This window comes from Convolutriloba macropyga, unplaced genomic scaffold, assembly GCF_964194025.1.
Source record: "Convolutriloba macropyga unplaced genomic scaffold, txConMacr16.3 SCAFFOLD_1401, whole genome shotgun sequence".
In the NCBI taxonomy this organism is placed as follows: domain Eukaryota; kingdom Metazoa; phylum Xenacoelomorpha; order Acoela; family Convolutidae; genus Convolutriloba; species Convolutriloba macropyga.
Genome location: NW_027449925.1, coordinates 15,345 through 33,056, shown reverse-complemented (window position 1 = coordinate 33,056; position 17,712 = coordinate 15,345). Strand labels below are relative to the sequence as shown.

General features: G+C 40.5%; 1 protein-coding gene across 1 annotated transcript; it reads left to right on the top strand.

The window, feature by feature from the left end:
• Positions 1-4,106: 4,106 nt before the first annotated feature.
• On the top strand, positions 4,107-17,249 carry LOC142355432 (formin-A-like). Its single transcript, XM_075407612.1, has 5 exons — positions 4,107-4,226; positions 4,668-4,738; positions 7,321-7,428; positions 16,371-16,444; positions 16,994-17,249. Exons 1-5 carry the CDS (start codon positions 4,148-4,150, stop codon positions 17,232-17,234), a joined length of 573 nt encoding a protein of 190 aa, XP_075263727.1. The 5' UTR covers positions 4,107-4,147; the 3' UTR covers positions 17,235-17,249.
• Positions 17,250-17,712: the final 463 nt, after the last annotated feature.

Genomic DNA, 17,712 nt, shown 5'->3' with positions numbered 1-17,712 from the left:
AAGCTTCTGTAGATCCTCTGGTCCACTTCTTCGTCTCCGTTCTGTGCTGTCTGAAGTTTCAAATTCAAATCAGCTGGAGTTCTTGAGGGTTTGCATTGATCCATTTGAAACCGCTCAAGCATTGTTTCTATGTAGCGTTCTTGGTCGACTGTGACTTTGCCCTCTTCTCGTCTGATTCTTAGACCCAGAAACCAGTGTAGTCTCCCTCTGTCTTCCATGTGAAAGGTTGCTTCTAGTGCCTTCTTGACATCAGAGACCACTGTCATACTTCTTGATGCTACTATGATGTCGTCAACCCAGACCAAGATGAAGGTGTGATCCTCTGCTTCTGATCTTGCGAACAAGCAGTGATCGTTCCTGCTTCTGGTGAACCCCTGTCTCAGTAGGAAGTTTGCCAGCTCTTTGTACCAGTTGTTAGCAGCCTGTTTCAAACCATAAATTGATTTATTTAGTCGACATACTAACTTCTCCCCATCTGATCCGCGTTTTACAAACTCCTGTGGCTGTTCCAGATACACTTCTTCCTCGATTGGTGAGTGCAGGAAAGCAGTCTTGACATCAAATTGGTGCATCACATGGCCTTGCTTCGCTGATAGCTGAAGTAGAATCCTGAATGTCTCTGGCTTACAGGTAGGCGCAAAAGTCTCAAAGTAGTCCAGTCCTTCCACTTGTTTGAAGCCTTTCGCCACATAGCGCGCTTTGTATTTGTCCACTTGACCACTGGGTCCCAATTTCACTTTGTAAACCCATTTGCCCGGTAAGACGTCCCTGTCTGTGGGTGGTACAGACGTCCCTGTCTGTGGGTGGTCAAGGAAAAATTGCGGAACATTCCTTGCTCGTGTCCCTCGTCTGGGCTCCGCTCTGTCCGCGTGTTCCAGTGCATCTTCATTGAAGCCAACTGTCTCTAACTGTGAGAAGTCTTCTGTGTCACTGTCTTCCAGTGAATCTGAGTCTCTGTGACTCCCTCTTGTTGCAGTAGATTCTTCATCTAGTGCTGTTTCTCCAACATCCGAGGCCTCTTGTCTCAGTGTTGTTTCTTGACTATTCACGCTCCCAGCGTCATGCCACTCCTCCTTTATTGCAGTAGATGTGTCCTGTCGTTCTCTGTTGTCATCGTCTTGATGACCATCATCTGGGTGCCAGATTCCCAGTTCCGACCCATCATCTAGTAGGTCCGCCGTTTCTTTGTTGTCAGGGATTGAGCCCACTTCAGACTCCTTGATGATCACATCTCGAACTGCCATCACATTGCGTGTGTTGGGTATGTACACCAGGTATCCGTTTTCTCCTTCAGTGTAACCCACAAACTTTCCTTCCAGTGCCTTGGGTTCAAGTTTGCTGACTTCTCTGTCCCTCTTCCTCATGAAGACTGTGCAACCAAAAATAGATAATTTACTAATTGGAAGCTTAGGTTTTATACCTCTCATCAGCTCTGCTGGGCATTTTTCTTCTCCTCGTCTCACAACCAAGTTTCTGATCCTTGCTGCGTGAAGAATTGCTGCTCCCCACATCATCATTGGAAGTCCTGAGTCAATGAGCAAACATCTTGCCATCTCCAACAGTGTCCTGTTGCACCTCTCAGCTAACCCATTCTGTTGTGGCGTCTCTGGTATGGTCTTCTCCTGTAGAATGCCTGCATCTAAGCAGTACGTCTCAAACTGCTCTGAGAGAAACTCCTTCGCATTGTCTTGCCTCAGCTTCTTGGGCGTCCCAACACTGAGAACAAATTTCTTCAGGCTGGCCAGTGCTTCACTCTTTGCCTTAAGCAAGTCCACAAACACAAACTTCGTGTACTGGTCTGCAAACACTATGCAGAACCGGAACCCTGACAGTGACTCTACTCTGAAAGGTCCCATCACGTCTGTGAACACCCTCTCCAGCTTCTCTTCTGCTTGGGTCTCTGCCACTCTTGGTACTGAAGTCTTTGTGATCTTGGCCAATGCACACACATTGCATACATCATCGAGTTCCCCCACTGTCTCTGGTGCATTCCTGACCACATCCGCTTGATTCAAATGACCCAATCGTCTGTGCCACTTCCTTGCACTGTCAAGTTTCACGCTGTTGGAACTCATCTTGAATTCTAGAACGCTGCAGGGTAAGTAAAACAAATTATTTTCTTGTGTTAGTTTTACCCGAGTTCCCTTCTGGAGTTTCATGCAGCTGTTTCCTCTCTCGAAAGTGAAGCTGTGTCCCCACTCCGTGCATCTTGAGACTGATAGGAGGTTTGGAGAATAGTCCGGCACTGACAGAACAATTTTGAGTTCGCATTGGAATTCCCCTTTGTTTGAGGGTATGCTGATCCTCACACAGCCTCTGCCCACCACTCTGGAAGCCTCTCCGTTGGGATTTCTGACCACTGATTGAATGGGCACAAGGTCCAGAAACGCATCGATGTTCGTCACTATGTGATCTGTACAACCACTGTCCACTAGCATGCCTGCTGTCTTCCACTGGGTAAGAGCTGCCCAGCATTCCTCGTCTGGTGTAGCCAATGTTGGACCCATTGCCACTGACTCATGTTTGCCTCCATCTCTTTGTCTCTTGCTTGCCCTGTCTAGGTGACCCTTCTCACCACACTTGCTGCATTGTGCTGTCTCCTTCTTCCTGCAGTCCTTGGCAAAGTGTCCAGGGATCCCACACACAAAGCAGTTTCCTTTCTTGGGTCCCTTCTTGAAGTCACGCTTCACTGCCAGTGCCACTGAACCACTTTGTCCCTTGTGTCTCTGCACCGTGCTCTCATGAAAGTTCTGCAGCCTTTTTCTCAACTCTGTGAAGTTCGTTGCCGGGTTGAAGCTTTCCTGTATTACAAAACTTTCATACCTCATTGGCAGACCATTGAGGACCAAGGCGTTGAAGAGGGTCTCTGAGACTGCTTCCCCTGCTTCTTGTAGCCTTGTGAGCAACTCCTGTCCTCTGATGAAGAAGCTGTCCAAATCCTCAGAATCCTCGAGCTGCAGTCGAGCAAGCTGTGCCACTAAAGTCACCACTGTCGGCGTCTCCACACTCTGAAATCTCTCTTGCAAAAGCTTCCAAGCCTTTGCTCCATCTCCAATGCCGTCATCTCCCACACAGTCATGTCTCATCAGCATGAGGGTTGTTGCATCTAGAGTCAGTGCCAGATGGCACCACACATTGTTCCGTTTCTCCTTGATGTCTGCAACTTCCTTCTCATATGCATCCTTCAGCACCTTGTGGTTCTTCTTTTCATCATTGGTTGCCCCATTGGCCAGTGGCGCAGGCTCATTGGGTTTTTCCTCTGTCCCCAGTAGTGATTTGTAGAGTCCCTTCGTCTGCATCATCGCCACAAATCTTGTGCTTCAGATTGGAAAGTCCTGTGCCTTTCCTGTGTAGGTCAGCAGCTTCACTGTCTGTTGATCCATTGAAGTTTGAGCAGGCAAAACAGTTGTGAAAAGAAAAGGTACTAAGCAGAAAATGATTATGACTGTCAACAACAAATTAGTTTTGTTTTGGAAATTAATTTTATGACTTAAAAAATTGCTGGGCCCATAACCTGTTGGGTTATGGACTTTCGCAAGCGGAATAAAAAGCGTTTTTAACTAAGTAAAAGAATTAATTTCTCAAAAATGAGAGAATAACAAAATGATATTTTACAGTAGAATTTAGAGATTTACAGGAGAGATCTGATTATTAGATCAAGATGGTGATTTGAATTTGGGGATGAAAAAGGACTCAAAAATCAGCTGTATATATACCCATTATCAGTGTGAAAAAGTCAAGATACAAAACTAATCTTAGCACCGTGATTTATAGTGGGGGTCGCAAAGGTTACCCAATATGGTTTGCTTCTGCAAATCAGTCGCAAAGGGAACCATAAATGGAATGCATTTGCACTTTTCTAAGAATTCATTCACACTTCCGGAGATATCATCATCATTTAATACATGCTGGGAAGATTTTACATCAATTAATCTAACTCTGATAATAGTTATCTAGATTCACCAATTTGAACCGAATATTGATTCTCAGCACCATTTCTTGACAATTCATTTATATAATTTCTTTGATCAAAATCAAATTGCTTGTCTTTCTAATCTGGTAAGTCAAACTTTCTTTCTAATTCTCACTAAGTTTAAGACTATAGTTTGATCGAAATTCTAACAGCTACGATTTGAGACTGGAGAGTATGTTGATAAAAGAGTCATTTGATGAGAAGTTTCCTTCTATACAAGTGGCGATTGACTCATTCAAAACAGCTTCTAAAGGTTTGTTCACATTCACATCAATAATTGTAAATTATCATTCAGGTTGTGCCACGATGAGTTACGCAAAATGTTTCCTGAACAATAATTGGAAAAAGTTGAGGAAAAAAACGACAATAACTTCACTCGGACGTCAGTTATGGCGATAATAATAACAACAATAACTTGTTTCTGTGCATTAGGCTAACAGCGGTCTGTTTTTTTCAGCTGCCCTTCTTTTATCATCCCCCCTTTTACATTTTATGCTGTACCCCCCCCCCTCCAATTTTTTGATGCCCACAGGGAGAACAGAATGAATCTCGTTTCTATAAACAGGCAAACTATGGACATGATTTGGAATGGAAACATTCTAACTAAGTCAGTCACACGGTTCAAATGCCTATTCCCTCTTGTTGTTTATTATTTATCTCCTGTTTATTGTTTATTGTTTTTCTATTGTTTTAGAAGTTATGGAGAGCCAGTTGCTGTGTGAACTGTTTGCCATCATTCTAATATTGGGAAACTTCTTGAATGAGGTAGGTGAATTAATGTTCTTGAGTTAATGTTATTATTCTCTCTCAAAAGAGTAAACTTTACTAAACTTGATTGTGGGGTTTGATTTTTGTTTACATTTGCTATTTTAGCTGCACAGCTGTAACTTGAGAAAAGCTTTGTTGCCTTCTTCTACTTTTTTTCTATTTTAGATATGCGTGAATCTTTTTAAAGCCTTCATTTGTATTAATGGGTTAGATTTAGCAGAACAAAAATGGCTGCGAAAACATTAGTTTCAACAATTTTAACAAGTTTCAACAATAACTAGTTGCACAATTTCCCGATTTTTCAAAAAGTTTTTGTCGAGTTTGCCTGTGTTGGTCACCTACATGCCCAAGCTGATTTCTATTAGCCTGCAAGTTTGTTGTTTTGTAGATTTTGGCATCAAAAAGCTTGCTATGAAGACATTGGTTTCAAAAGAACATAATTTAAGTAAATTAGCTTACAATTTTGCAATTTTCATGTCTTTGAAAGTTTTTGTGTTTTTCGTTTTTTTAAGATCAATTGAACATTCTTTTGAGCATACAGCTAGTTTGCATTAGATTGCTGCTTTTGGAGACATTAACATCCTGAATTTTTGGCGAACAATTACCAGCCAGGTTTTTTTTTTCTTAACTTCTTGCCCTTTTTGTAGGACATAGTTATTTTAATATTCCAGCACATAGAGTATAAGCGTTCTTTCAGTTTTTTGGGGGTTGTTTCAGGACTTCTGCTGCTGTTATTTTTATTTCGCCGTTTTACGCTTCTTTGTTATCGATTTTGTCACATTGATACCATCCAAACAGTAATTTTAATTAGCTTTTCATTCCACTTTCTACATTTTTTGTGCGTGATGTTGTTTCCTACATTGTTTAGCAGTTATTTTTTAACCACATTGCCTAACTTGTTTTTCATCCTAATTGACTCATTGACTATTTATATGACTTTTAAAGCAAAAATTTATGTGATATGAAATTACTCTAAAACTTTTCCAAAAATAATATGAAAGAACCTTTGACGGAATCAAATGCATTTGGGGTGCTAATACCAAAGCAGGTAACAAAAATGATAAAAACTTTTTTGGCGAAAAATTGTTTCCACAATACGTCTTTTGGATTGAATAGCCAAAACAATAGCCAACTGCTATCAGTTTGCACGTCTATCTGTATCTTACCTTGGGCATGTTAGGCAATGTTAGGTGAGGGCAAGCTTTGCTTAGGCAGTCTGCCGCTATGTTTTTTAGTAGGAAACTTTAAAGTTTTTCAGCACGCCTAAATCACTTTTTTTGATGTTAGTTTTGGTGAAGTCTCCCTACTCGATACAAATGGCTTTCACGTGAACTTTCTGTGTATTTTCAACTTTGAAGCAAAATCGTGGCCTGTAAAGTTTTTTCAAAGTTAGTAGTCTGTTGGAAGTTAAGAGCTTGTCTTGTTTGTATTCAATTTTTTATATAATTTGATGGAAAATAATGGACTCAAATGGAAAATAATTTTTTGTCAGTAATTATTATATTAAAAAAATCAGTAATCTTTCTTGAAATAACAACAATCACTGAACTAAAATAATTACTTTTCTCATGAAATTCAAGCAAACGTTTGGCGTTTACATGTAATCAGAAACCGCATTCCATCTACTTTCCCGAAAAATTGGCTTTAAAAGGTTTTCTGCTTTTTGGGTTTGCTTCGACATAACTTTACTGCTGGGGTTTTCACGATCGTATTAGTGACAAACATTCGATAATTAGGCGTCAATTTGTAGTTAGTTCTATGAAAAACTTGCCTTTTTATGTGATCACATTTTTAACTGGCTAGAAGAAGTTTTGTCATATTGCAACTGGACGTTTGTCAAAATAATCTTTCATTCCTATTTTTTTATTCACAAATTTCTCCGACAGCCTATAACTTATCAGATTTTATCATTTTGATAATTTTACATCTAATTAGAATTTTAACTCATTAATTATCATTCGCAGAAGTTTTGTGCTTTTCACACACTGCAGATAACATTCCAGGAGTACGATAAAAAAAAACTAACAGCATTTGAGCCAATTTTTGAAATGTTTCCAATATTTCACATTGTTCGTTCTCTCTCCTCAAATGTGCTCTAAGGATGGTGTACGTATATGATGGTTTCATAGATTATTCTTCAATATTGCAAAATCATAGCACTTTTTTAATTAAAAGGGCAAAACCCACGAAAAAAAAACAACTGAATGATTAGGAACAATAGTTTTTGTTTCAAAGATGTACTTTTTAATCAATGACTTTTTTCGCAATGTATTTTTTAATCAAACAAAAGCCTAAAAATAAGAGGAGAAATTATATGACAAAACACAATTTGGTCAAATTCAAAATACAAAAAAACATTTATTGCTTTCTGTATAAGAAATTTTATTTCCTTTAGAAACAAATGCACAGATTTTGGGTTCACAGTTCTATTACACCCAATCAGTTCACTTTGTCTACACATTTTTTGTAGACCAAAATGAGTTAACAATAAATGATGTTTGTGCAGTTCTAAGTTCAAGTTTAATCAATTCCTTATATATAAATATGTACATGTATTGATGTATGTGTGTTGTGTGTAGGGTGGGTACGGGGGCAACGCCCTTGGAGTGAGAGTGGAAAGTGTCTGTGAAGTGATGGAGAGTAAGAGCAACCACTTCACCAGAAGACTCAGACACGTTGTCGCCCAGGTCAGTCTCAACCACCCCCCCCCCCCCCCCCCCCCCCCCCCCAACACCCACCCCAATCAATACTACCCCATATGGTCTAGACACCAACACTCACTGCATATAGACATATGAGAATTGTTTTTAGCACCCTGAACATATGGCTACGACCAGACCTCCCCTCTATGTATTAAACTCTTGGTTTTGATTTGATGAAGAATCGACTTTCAATTATCAGATATTTCAATTATCAGATATTTCGATTATCAGATATTCTATAGTGTCGTAGTTAGTAAAAATTTGTTGGGCTTTTGGGACACAAGCAGTTAATAAACACTGTTGACCAACTGACTAATGTATAGCTACACAATGAGGCGAAGAAGGGGTACTTACCACAAGCATATATTTCTGCTACCCAAAATGTTTTCATGTCTTACCATAAAATGGTGAGTTAAAGGGCAACCTCTCCCCTTTATCATATGTTGCTTGGTAAAATACACAAAAGGCTAAATAAAAACACATACACCATGAAAACTACATACCAAAAACACATACACCAGGGCAGATACTAGGTGGGCTTAATAGCCCCGTTTTTCTGTCCTCTCCGAGATACCTTTGGTATGTAAATAATTTTAATTGATATATATTATGAATTATTTAATGTATTATGTAATTCATTAAATTGTTGATAATTTTTATGATAAAGGAGAAATTTATTATTTTTTTCTTTCTTTCTAAGACTCAAATATGTCACTTTTGTCACTTTCAATCTTTGTTAGAAGATTCAGAGAGGAAAACCTAATATAAATTGTACATAAGATAAGCTTGACAAGAAACTCTACTTGTTCAACGTATACTTGGTTAGAGAGATGAAGCCTCGAGGAACAAGAACGAAAGAGACATTGGGCGGGCGGGTTACTACAGATGGGTTATGAGAGACGCACAAGTTCAAGAGCTTAAGACCAAACGGTGTAAATGCAAGCACACTAGGCTTGCAAGTAAAAGATACTGGTTCGAATCCAGTACTCGCTAGGTTTCCAAATAGTTGGGCCTTCTTAGACAACCTAACACTCTTGATCAAAACTATGTTGTCTAGGCACCACGCACGCACACGCACACACACACACACACAAACACACACACACACACACACACACACACACACACACACACATACACGCACGCACGCACACACACACACACACAAACACACACACACACGCACACAGCATAGACACAGGAAAAAAGTTTTTATTGACAGTTTCAATTTCGAATTGATTCTTCACCGCCTATGGGCCCTTCTTCCTTTAGTGAGAACCAAATGTGATTTTTTATCAGATGAGTCATTGATAGACCAACGAGGAGCTGGACCAGTAATCATACATATACTTCAAATCAGATTAAAAATGTGAAAATTTTAATGACATGGATTAAAGAATGCCCTGGTCATCAAAAAGTTTTAGGGTTTCGTGGCACATGCAGTCAAAAAACAATTCCTTTTTCAAATAATTATATGCAACAATGAGGCTTGAATGTCAGTTAAACAATTACAAAACTATATTTCTGCTAATGCGTTGTTTAAAAAAATATTCAACTATAAAATTGAACCTGCGCTTTTAACTGCCAAATATTTTGAGTGAGAAATAGATCAAAACAGAACTAAAAATGGTGTCAAAACTGTTTTAAGAAACAATAAAACCATTCTGAGTGAAACGAAACTTGATGCATCCTCACGCAAGATCTTTATAACTCTTGCAAACTTGAAACATCTTATAACGACATGTAAAGAAATTTTCTTGATGTTAAATCCTAATATCTTGATAAACCTTGACACATAGATCTCGTATCCCATGCAAGGATCTTGCACGTTTGTACATATATTGATATTTTCTTTCCATGTAACATGTCAAGATCTTGGCCATATTAACCATGCTTTAGTATGTTTCTTATCAAGATGTATCAGGTTTCGGTTTTCTCGGTTGTAATAAACAGAACAGTTTTATTCACAACGGTTTTCATTGCCAACAAGGTTTTTTTCCCATAAAACTCATTTTACCCCCATTTCCCGGAAGTGCAGCCAACCTTGATGACAGACCTTCACGCTTTCATGCTCAATTGGTTGAAACTTTCACACAGTTCAGTGGACTGTGTAATTTATAACAATACATGCTATCAATTGACTACTGAACCATCGCCAATTAAACCAATAAATCATTTCTCTCAACCTCCGAATTTCCAGATTTTTTACGACTTTTAATTGCCCATATTTCCCGTCTGTGATTCTATAGACCCACGTACGTAGATAGTAGTAGGAAACAAAAGTGGACATTTCAGGAAAATTGACCCCAGGCAAAGAAAATTGTTTATTTTCTGTAACAGGTCAGCGTGCAACTCTTAAGGGCAATTTGCCCAAAGTCTGTGATTTTAATTTGTGAATTGGGTAGAAATTCGATAGCTACGAAGCAGCCTGAAATCATTAGTTCACTCTTAAGCAAAACAATTCCAGAAAAAATTTCATCACACTATGGGAAGAGGTTGTTTATTTTCTGTTAGAATTTCGATCAAACTATAGTCTTAAACTTAGTGAGAATTAGAAAGAAAGTTTGACTTACCAGATTAGAAAGACAAGCAATTTGATTTTGATCAAAGAAATTATATAAATGAATCGTCAAGAAATGGTGCTGAGAATCAATATTCGGTTCAAATTGGTGAATCTAGATAACTATTATTAGAGTTAGATTAATTGATGTAAAATCTTCCCAGCACGTATTAAATGATGATGATATCTCCGGAAGTGTGAATGAATTCTTAGAAAAGTGCAAATGCATTCCATTTATGGTTCCCTTTGCGACTGATTTGCAGAAGCAAACCATATTGGGTAACCCTTGCGACCCCCACTATAAATCACGGTGCTAAGATTAGTTTTGTATCTTGACTTTTTCACACTGATAATGGGTATATATACAGCTGATTTTTGAGTCCTTTTTCATCCCCAAATTCAAATCACCATCTTGATCTAATAATCAGATCTCTCCTGTAAATCTCTAAATTCTACTGTAAAATATCATTTTGTTATTCTCTCATTTTTGAGAAATTAATTCTTTTACTTAGTTAAAAACGCTTTTTATTCCGCTTGCGAAAGTCCATAACCCAACAGGTTATGGGCCCAGCAATTTTCTAAGTCATAAAATTAATCTCCAAAACAAAACTAATTTGTTGTTGACAGTCATAATCCTTTTCTGCTTAGTACCTTTTCTTTTCACAACCGTTTTGCCTGCTCAAACTTCAATGGATCAACAGACAGTGGAGCTGCTGACCTACACAGGAAAGGCACAGGACTTTCCAATCTGGAGCACAAGATTTGTGGCGATGATGCAGACGAAGGGACTCTACAAATCACTACTGGGGACAGAGGAGCAACCCAATGAGCCTGCGCCACTGGCCAATGGGGCAACCAATGATGAAAAGAAGAACCACAAGGTGCTGAAGGATGCATATGAGAAGGAATTGCAGACATCAAGGAGAAACGGAACAATGTGTGGTGCCATCTGGCACTGACTCTAGATGCAACAACCCTCATGCTGATGAGACATGACTGTGTGGGAGATGACGGCATTGGAGATGGAGCAAACGCTTGGAAGCTTTTGCAAGAGAGATTTCAGAGTGTGGAGACGCCGACAGTGGTGACTTTAGTGGCACAGCTTGCTCGACTGCAGCTCGAGGATTCTGAGGATTTGGACAGCTTCTTCATCAGAGGACAGGAGTTGCTCACAAGGCTACAAGAAGCAGGGGAAGCAGTCTCAGAGACCCTTTTCAACGCCTTGGTCCTCAATGGTCTGCCAATGAGGTATGAAAATTTTGTTATACAGGAAAGCTTCAACCCGGCAACGAACTTCACAGAGTTGAGGAAAAGGCTGCAGAACTTTCATGAGAGCACAGTGCAGAGACACAAGGGACAAAGTGGTTCAGTGGCACTGGCAGTGAAGCGTGACTTCAAGAAGGGACCCAAGAAAGAAAACTGCTTTGTGTGTGGGATCCCTGGACACTTTGCCAAGGACTGCAGGAGGAAGGAGACAGCACAATGCAGCAAGTGTGGTGAGAAGGGTCACCTAGACAGGGCATGCAAGAGACAAAGAGATGGAGGCAAACATGAGTCAGTGGCAATGGGTCCAACATTGGCTACACCAGACGAGGAATGCTGGGCAGCTCTTACCCAGTGGAAGACAGCAGGCATGCTAGTGGACAGTGGTTGTACAGATCACATAGTGACGAACATCGATGCGTTTCTGGACTTTGTGCCCATTCAATCAGTGGTCAGAAATCCCAACGGAGAGGCTTCCAGAGTGGTGGGCAGAGGCTGTGTGAGGATCAGCATACCCTCAAACAAAGGGGAATTCCAATGCGAACTCAAAAATGTTCTGTGTGTGCCGGACTATTCTTCAAACCTCCTATCAGTCTCAAGATGCACGGAGTGGGGACATAGCTTCACTTTCGAGAGAGGAAACAGCTGCATGAAACTCCAGAAGGGAACTCGGGTAAAACTAACACAAGAAAATAATTTGTTTTACTTACCCTGCAGCGTTCTAGAATTCAAGATGAGTTCCAACAGCGTGAAACTTGACAGTGCAAGGAAGTGGCACAGACGATTGGGTCATTTGAATCAAGCGGATGTGGTCAGGAATGCACCAGAGACAGTGGGGGAACTCGATGATGTATGCAATGTGTGTGCATTGGCCAAGATCACAAAGACTCCAGTACCAAGAGTGGCAGAGACCCAAGCAGAAGAGAAGCTGGAGAGGGTGTTCACAGACGTGATGGGACCTTTCAGAGTAGAGTCACTGTCAGGGTTCCGGTTCTGCATAGTGTTTGCAGACCAGTACACGAAGTTTGTGTTTGTGGACTTGCTTAAGGCAAAGAGTGAAGCACTGGCCAGCCTGAAGAAATTTGTTCTCAGTGTGGGGACGCCCAAGAAGCTGAGGCAAGACAATGCGAAGGAGCTTCTCTCAGAGCAGTTCAAGACGTACTGCTTGGATGCAGGCATTCTACAGGAAAAGACCATACCAGAGACGCCACAACAGAATGGGTTAGCTGAGAGGTGCAACAGGACACTGCTGGAGATGGCAAGATGTTTGCTCATTGACTCAGGACTTCCCAAGATGATGTGGGGAGCAGCAATTCTTCACGCAGCAAGGATCAGAAACTTGGTTGTGAGACGAGGAGAAGAAAAATGCCCAGCAGAGCTGATGAGAGGTGTAAAACCTAAGCTTCCAATTAGTATATTATCTATTTTTGGTTGCACAGTCTTCATGAGGAAGAGGTACAGAGAAGTCAGCAAACTTGAACCCAAGACACTGGAAGGAAAGTTTGTGGGTTACACTGAAGGAGAAAACGGATACCTGGTGTACATACCCAACACACGCAAGGTGATGGCAGTTCGAGATGTGATCATCAAGGAGTCTGAAGTGGGCTCAATCCCTGACAACAAAGAAACGGCTGACCTACTAGATGATGGGTCGGAACTGGGAATCTGGCACCCAGATGATGGTCATCAAGACAATGACAACAGAGAACGACAGGACACATCTACTGCAATAAAGGAGGAGTGGCATGACGCAGGGAGCGTGAATACTCAAGAAACAACACTCAGACAAGAGGCCTCGGATGTTGGAGAAACAGCACTAGATGAAGAATCTACTGCAACAAGAGGGAGTCACAGAGACTCAGATTCACTGGAAGACAGTGACACAGAAGACTTCTCACAGTTAGAGACAGTTGGCTTCAATGAAGATGCACTGGAACACGCGGACAGAGCGGAGCCCAGACGAGGGACACGAGCAAGGAATGTTCCGCAATTTTTTGGAGAAGTCAGGACCCATCTTGCTGTGACTGAGGGCGACTATGTGGAACCCAAAACAGTCTACGAAGCCAAGCAAGGTGACGATTGGGACCAGTGGCACCGGGCAATGAAGGACGAGGTCAAGGCACTCCAAGACAACGAGACTTGGAACCTAGTGAGACCACCCACAGACAGGGACGTCATACCGGGCAAATGGGTTTACAAAGTGAAATTGGGACCCAGTGGTCAAGTGGACAAATACAAAGCGCGCTATGTGGCAAAAGGCTTCAAACAAGCGGAAGGACTGGACTACTTTGAGACTTTTGCGCCTACCTGCAAGCCAGAGACATTCAGGATTCTACTTCAACTATCAGCGAAGCAGGGCCATGTGATGCACCAATTTGATGTCAAGACTGCTTTCCTGCACTCACCAATCGAGGAAGAAGTGTATCTGGAACAGCCACAGGAGTTTGTAAAACGCGGATCAGATGGGGAGAAGTTAGTATGTCGACTAAATAAATCAATTTATGGTTTGAAACAGGCTGCTAACAACTGATACAAAGAGCTGGCAAACTTCCTACTGAGACAGGGGTTCATCAGAAGCAGGAACGATCACTGCTTGTTTGCAAGATCAGAGGCAGAGGATCACACCTTCATCTTGGTCTGGGTTGACGACATCATAGTAGCATCAAGAAGTATGACAGTGGTCTCTGATGTCAAGAAGGCACTAGAAGCAACCTTTCACATGGAAGACAGAGGGAGACTACACTGGTTTCTGGGTCTAAGAATCAGACGAGAAGAGGGCAAAGTCACAGTCGACCAAGAACGCTACATAGAAACAATGCTTGAGCGGTTTCAAATGGATCAATGCAAACCCTCAAGAACTCCAGCTGATTTGAATTTGAAACTTCAGACAGCACAGAACGGAGACGAAGAAGTGGACCAGAGGATCTACAGAAGCTTGGTTGGATCACTTCTGTATCTGGCCAAACAGACGAGGCCAGACATCATGTTCACAGTCAACATTCTGTCCAGACACATGAATGCACCTACCAATCAACACTGGATGTGCGGAAAACGACTTCTGCGATATCTTCAAGGTTCAAAAGGTTTAAAACTTACTTACACAAAAGAGGCTAGTTATGATTTAGTGGGGGAAAGTGATGCAGACTGGTCTGGAGACGTGAACGACAGAAAATCAACAACGGGCTATTACTTCAAGCTCAACGGACGTGGCGCAGCACTCAGCTGGGGTGTCAAGAAGCAGGCCACAGTTGCTCTTTCTTCATCAGAAGCAGAATATCAGGGCATGGCAGCAGCAGTTCAGAAAGCACTCTACCTGAAACAACTTCTAGAGGATTTTGGCATCCAACAGAAACGTCCAATAGCAATTGGAGAAGACAACCAAAGTTGTATCAGACTCTGCCAAAACCCAGTCATGCACAAAAGGAGCAAGCACATCGAAACAAAGTTTCACTTCATCCGGGACAAAACTGAGGATGGGACTATTTCAATTCATTACGTTCCTACAGACAAAATGGCAGCGGACATCTTCACAAAGTCCTTACCCGTTTCGAAAGTGGAAACATTCAGAGCAGTTTTGATGGGAACAGACTCTACGCAATCAGCTCAAGTCTGAGTGGGGGTGTTAGAATTTCGATCAAACTATAGTCTTAAACTTAGTGAGAATTAGAAAGAAAGTTTGACTTACCAGATTAGAAAGACAAGCAATTTGATTCTGATCAAAGAAATTATATAAATGAATCGTCAAGAAATGGTGCTGAGAATCAATATTCGGTTCAAATTGGTGAATCTAGATAACTATTATTAGAGTTAGATTAATTGATGTAAAATCTTCCCAGCACGTATTAAATGATGATGATATCTCCGGAAGTGTGAATGAATTCTTAGAAAAGTGCAAATGCATTCCATTTATGGTTCCCTTTGCGACTGATTTGCAGAAGCAAACCATATTGGGTAACCCTTGCGACCCCCACTATAAATCACGGTGCTAAGATTAGTTTTGTATCTTGACTTTTTCACACTGATAATGGGTATATATACAGCTGATTTTTGAGTCCTTTTTCATCCCCAAATTCAAATCACCATCTTGATCTAATAATCAGATCTCTCCTGTAAATCTCTAAATTCTACTGTAAAATATCATTTTGTTATTCTCTCATTTTTGAGAAATTAATTCTTTTACTTAGTTAAAAACGCTTTTTATTCCGCTTGCGAAAGTCCATAACCCAACATTTTCATAAAACAGGCAAATTTTGACAGTTTATGCAAAGTCAAAGTGATGTTAACTTCACACGTTGAGTTCATATTTCCTCAAAGTTTTTGAGAAAATATGAATTAGTCGAACTTAAGGCAACGCAATCATTAGCACACAGAAACTCGAACAAAGGTAGGGCAATTTTTGATCAAGAACAATTTGTTTGTTTTCTATTTTCACGAGGGTCCATTGAATTTTACCCAAAGTTTACCCAAAGACAACTTGATCTTCTTGCAGGACAGTTTTGACTACCTTGACAACTTTGGAACCCAAAACTACAATAACAGAATTGAGGCAATTTTTAATCGCCTTATTTATTTATTTCCCTTAAAGGGCAACATTCAAGTTGAAGAGATTTAGGCCATTTACCACATATTTGGCCATCATATTTGGCCATCATATTTGGCCACATATTTGTGATCATAATTTGGCCATTTCTTTAAGATATTGTGATCATAATTTGAGATTTGAAGTCTAATTTGATATTTCTTGAATAGCCTTAACTGATTAATACATTTCATAAGAGAAAATTTGAAATAAGACGTTGGAACAGTTTTGAAATGTTTATTTTCATACCGGGGCAAACTTGAGCTTGGCAGCTCGCCTTAAGACAGAGTAATCATAATTTTTGGGCAGTGATAGCACTTAAACAGCCTGAACCCATTATAGTAATAACATAATTCAAAATTACACAAGAAATTTGAGCAGTATTTGACCGTTTCAATTGTTTATTTTGATATAAAGACTACATTTAACTAGTCAGTATGGCCAAAGTCAACGTGATTGTTTACTTTCAGAGCTGTCAGTTGTTTTGGGTTGTTTTTGGGCTAAAAGGTACTTGTTTATTTGCAGGAAGCACTCAGGCGCAACCCACAACTGAACAGCTTGAGGTCCACTCAAATGCCAACCCTTCACAAGGCTGCCAGGTTAGAAAAAGGAGGGAGAAAGAGAAGAAAATACTCCCAGTTCTAAGTTTAAATAGTCTTTATAGCTTCTCAAATTTCATGGTCCGAGGCCAAGCTCAGAATAAATTGCGGATTATTTAGATTAAAAGCTGAAATCATCAAATTTGTTGAATTACCGCCAGTTATGCGCTCCCCATGAACGTTAAAATATTTGAAGTGAAAGCTCATGTTTTAAAGTACAGTTATGAGTACAGAAAATTTTGGCACGAAAAAAAATTGAGTACACTGGATGGTTTTTGTATCCGTTCAATAAATTATTTTAAAAAATTAAAGCGTGTTTTTTGTCCTTAGTAGTATGATCTAAATTGGATTTCATGGTACAGACCTACCTGTAACCCATCGGTGGAATTAGCTAACTCTATATACTTCTAAAATTAGATCTTAGCGGACTCGAACCTACTATCTCCATCACCCCGCCCTGGCATGCTACCGCTATACCAAAGTTGTGAAAAAGTAGCTACTTTGTCAGCTTGAGATACCACAAGCTGGGTTATTACATGTGTTGTTTAGAGAGAGCGTGGACTACATATCGGAGGAGGTGTCCCAATTGACCGAGAGTATCTCAAATGTGCTACACAAAATATCATCCCCACCCCACCCTACAACCCCACCCCACCCTACAACCCCATCATCATCCACTAATTCACCCTCCTCGCCTCTCACCACCTCCTCCCCCATTACTTCCGTCCCCTCCTCCGCCCCGTCGTCCTTCGTCAAGGAGCAGTTCGCCCACAATTTACAGGTAAGATAATAACAAAGAAAGTAAATAAAAGAGGAGGACACTATTGGATACACAACCGATGTGTCTCCGCTATTTCAAGTGTCTCAACTATTGATGGAAAAATGTGCATTGTATTTATCTGAGTCTTAACATTAAAACAACGCGAACAATAAAGTGGTATACTGGAAAACCAGCGCAGACAGTACAGGAAAAACAACAAGAGGGTGGTATATTTAGCTTTGTGCAAACTTCTGGGTTCCCTATTTATAGTCTTAGGATTGGCTTATAGCAAAATTTATGGAAAAACAATTTTCCATCTTTTGTCGAGAATATGTTATCGGTTCGCACCGGCCTCAGCCCAGTCCGCGACTCAAGAGGGTACGGGCAGAACCAACTGGGGTCGCATATCTCAGCGTGGGTTGCGAATTTTTAGGAAATTTTGGCAAAAAAATGAAATATGAAATCAATATTTTTATTATTTTTTTGAAATTATTATTTCCTTCTAGAC

What these genes read in the sequence shown, in the direction of transcription:
- LOC142355432 (XM_075407612.1), top strand. Translation starts at nt 4,148, where the DNA reads ATGTTGATAAAAGAGTCATTTGATGAGAAGTTTCCTTCTATACAAGTG. An exon ending in ATTCAAAACAGCTTCTAAAG is followed by an intron (nt 4,227 to 4,667) that starts GTTTGTTCACAT and finishes CTATTGTTTTAG; the next exon opens with AAGTTATGGAGAGCCAGTTG. An exon ending in ACCCTTCACAAGGCTGCCAG is followed by an intron (nt 16,445 to 16,993) that starts GTTAGAAAAAGG and finishes TGTGTTGTTTAG; the next exon opens with AGAGAGCGTGGACTACATAT.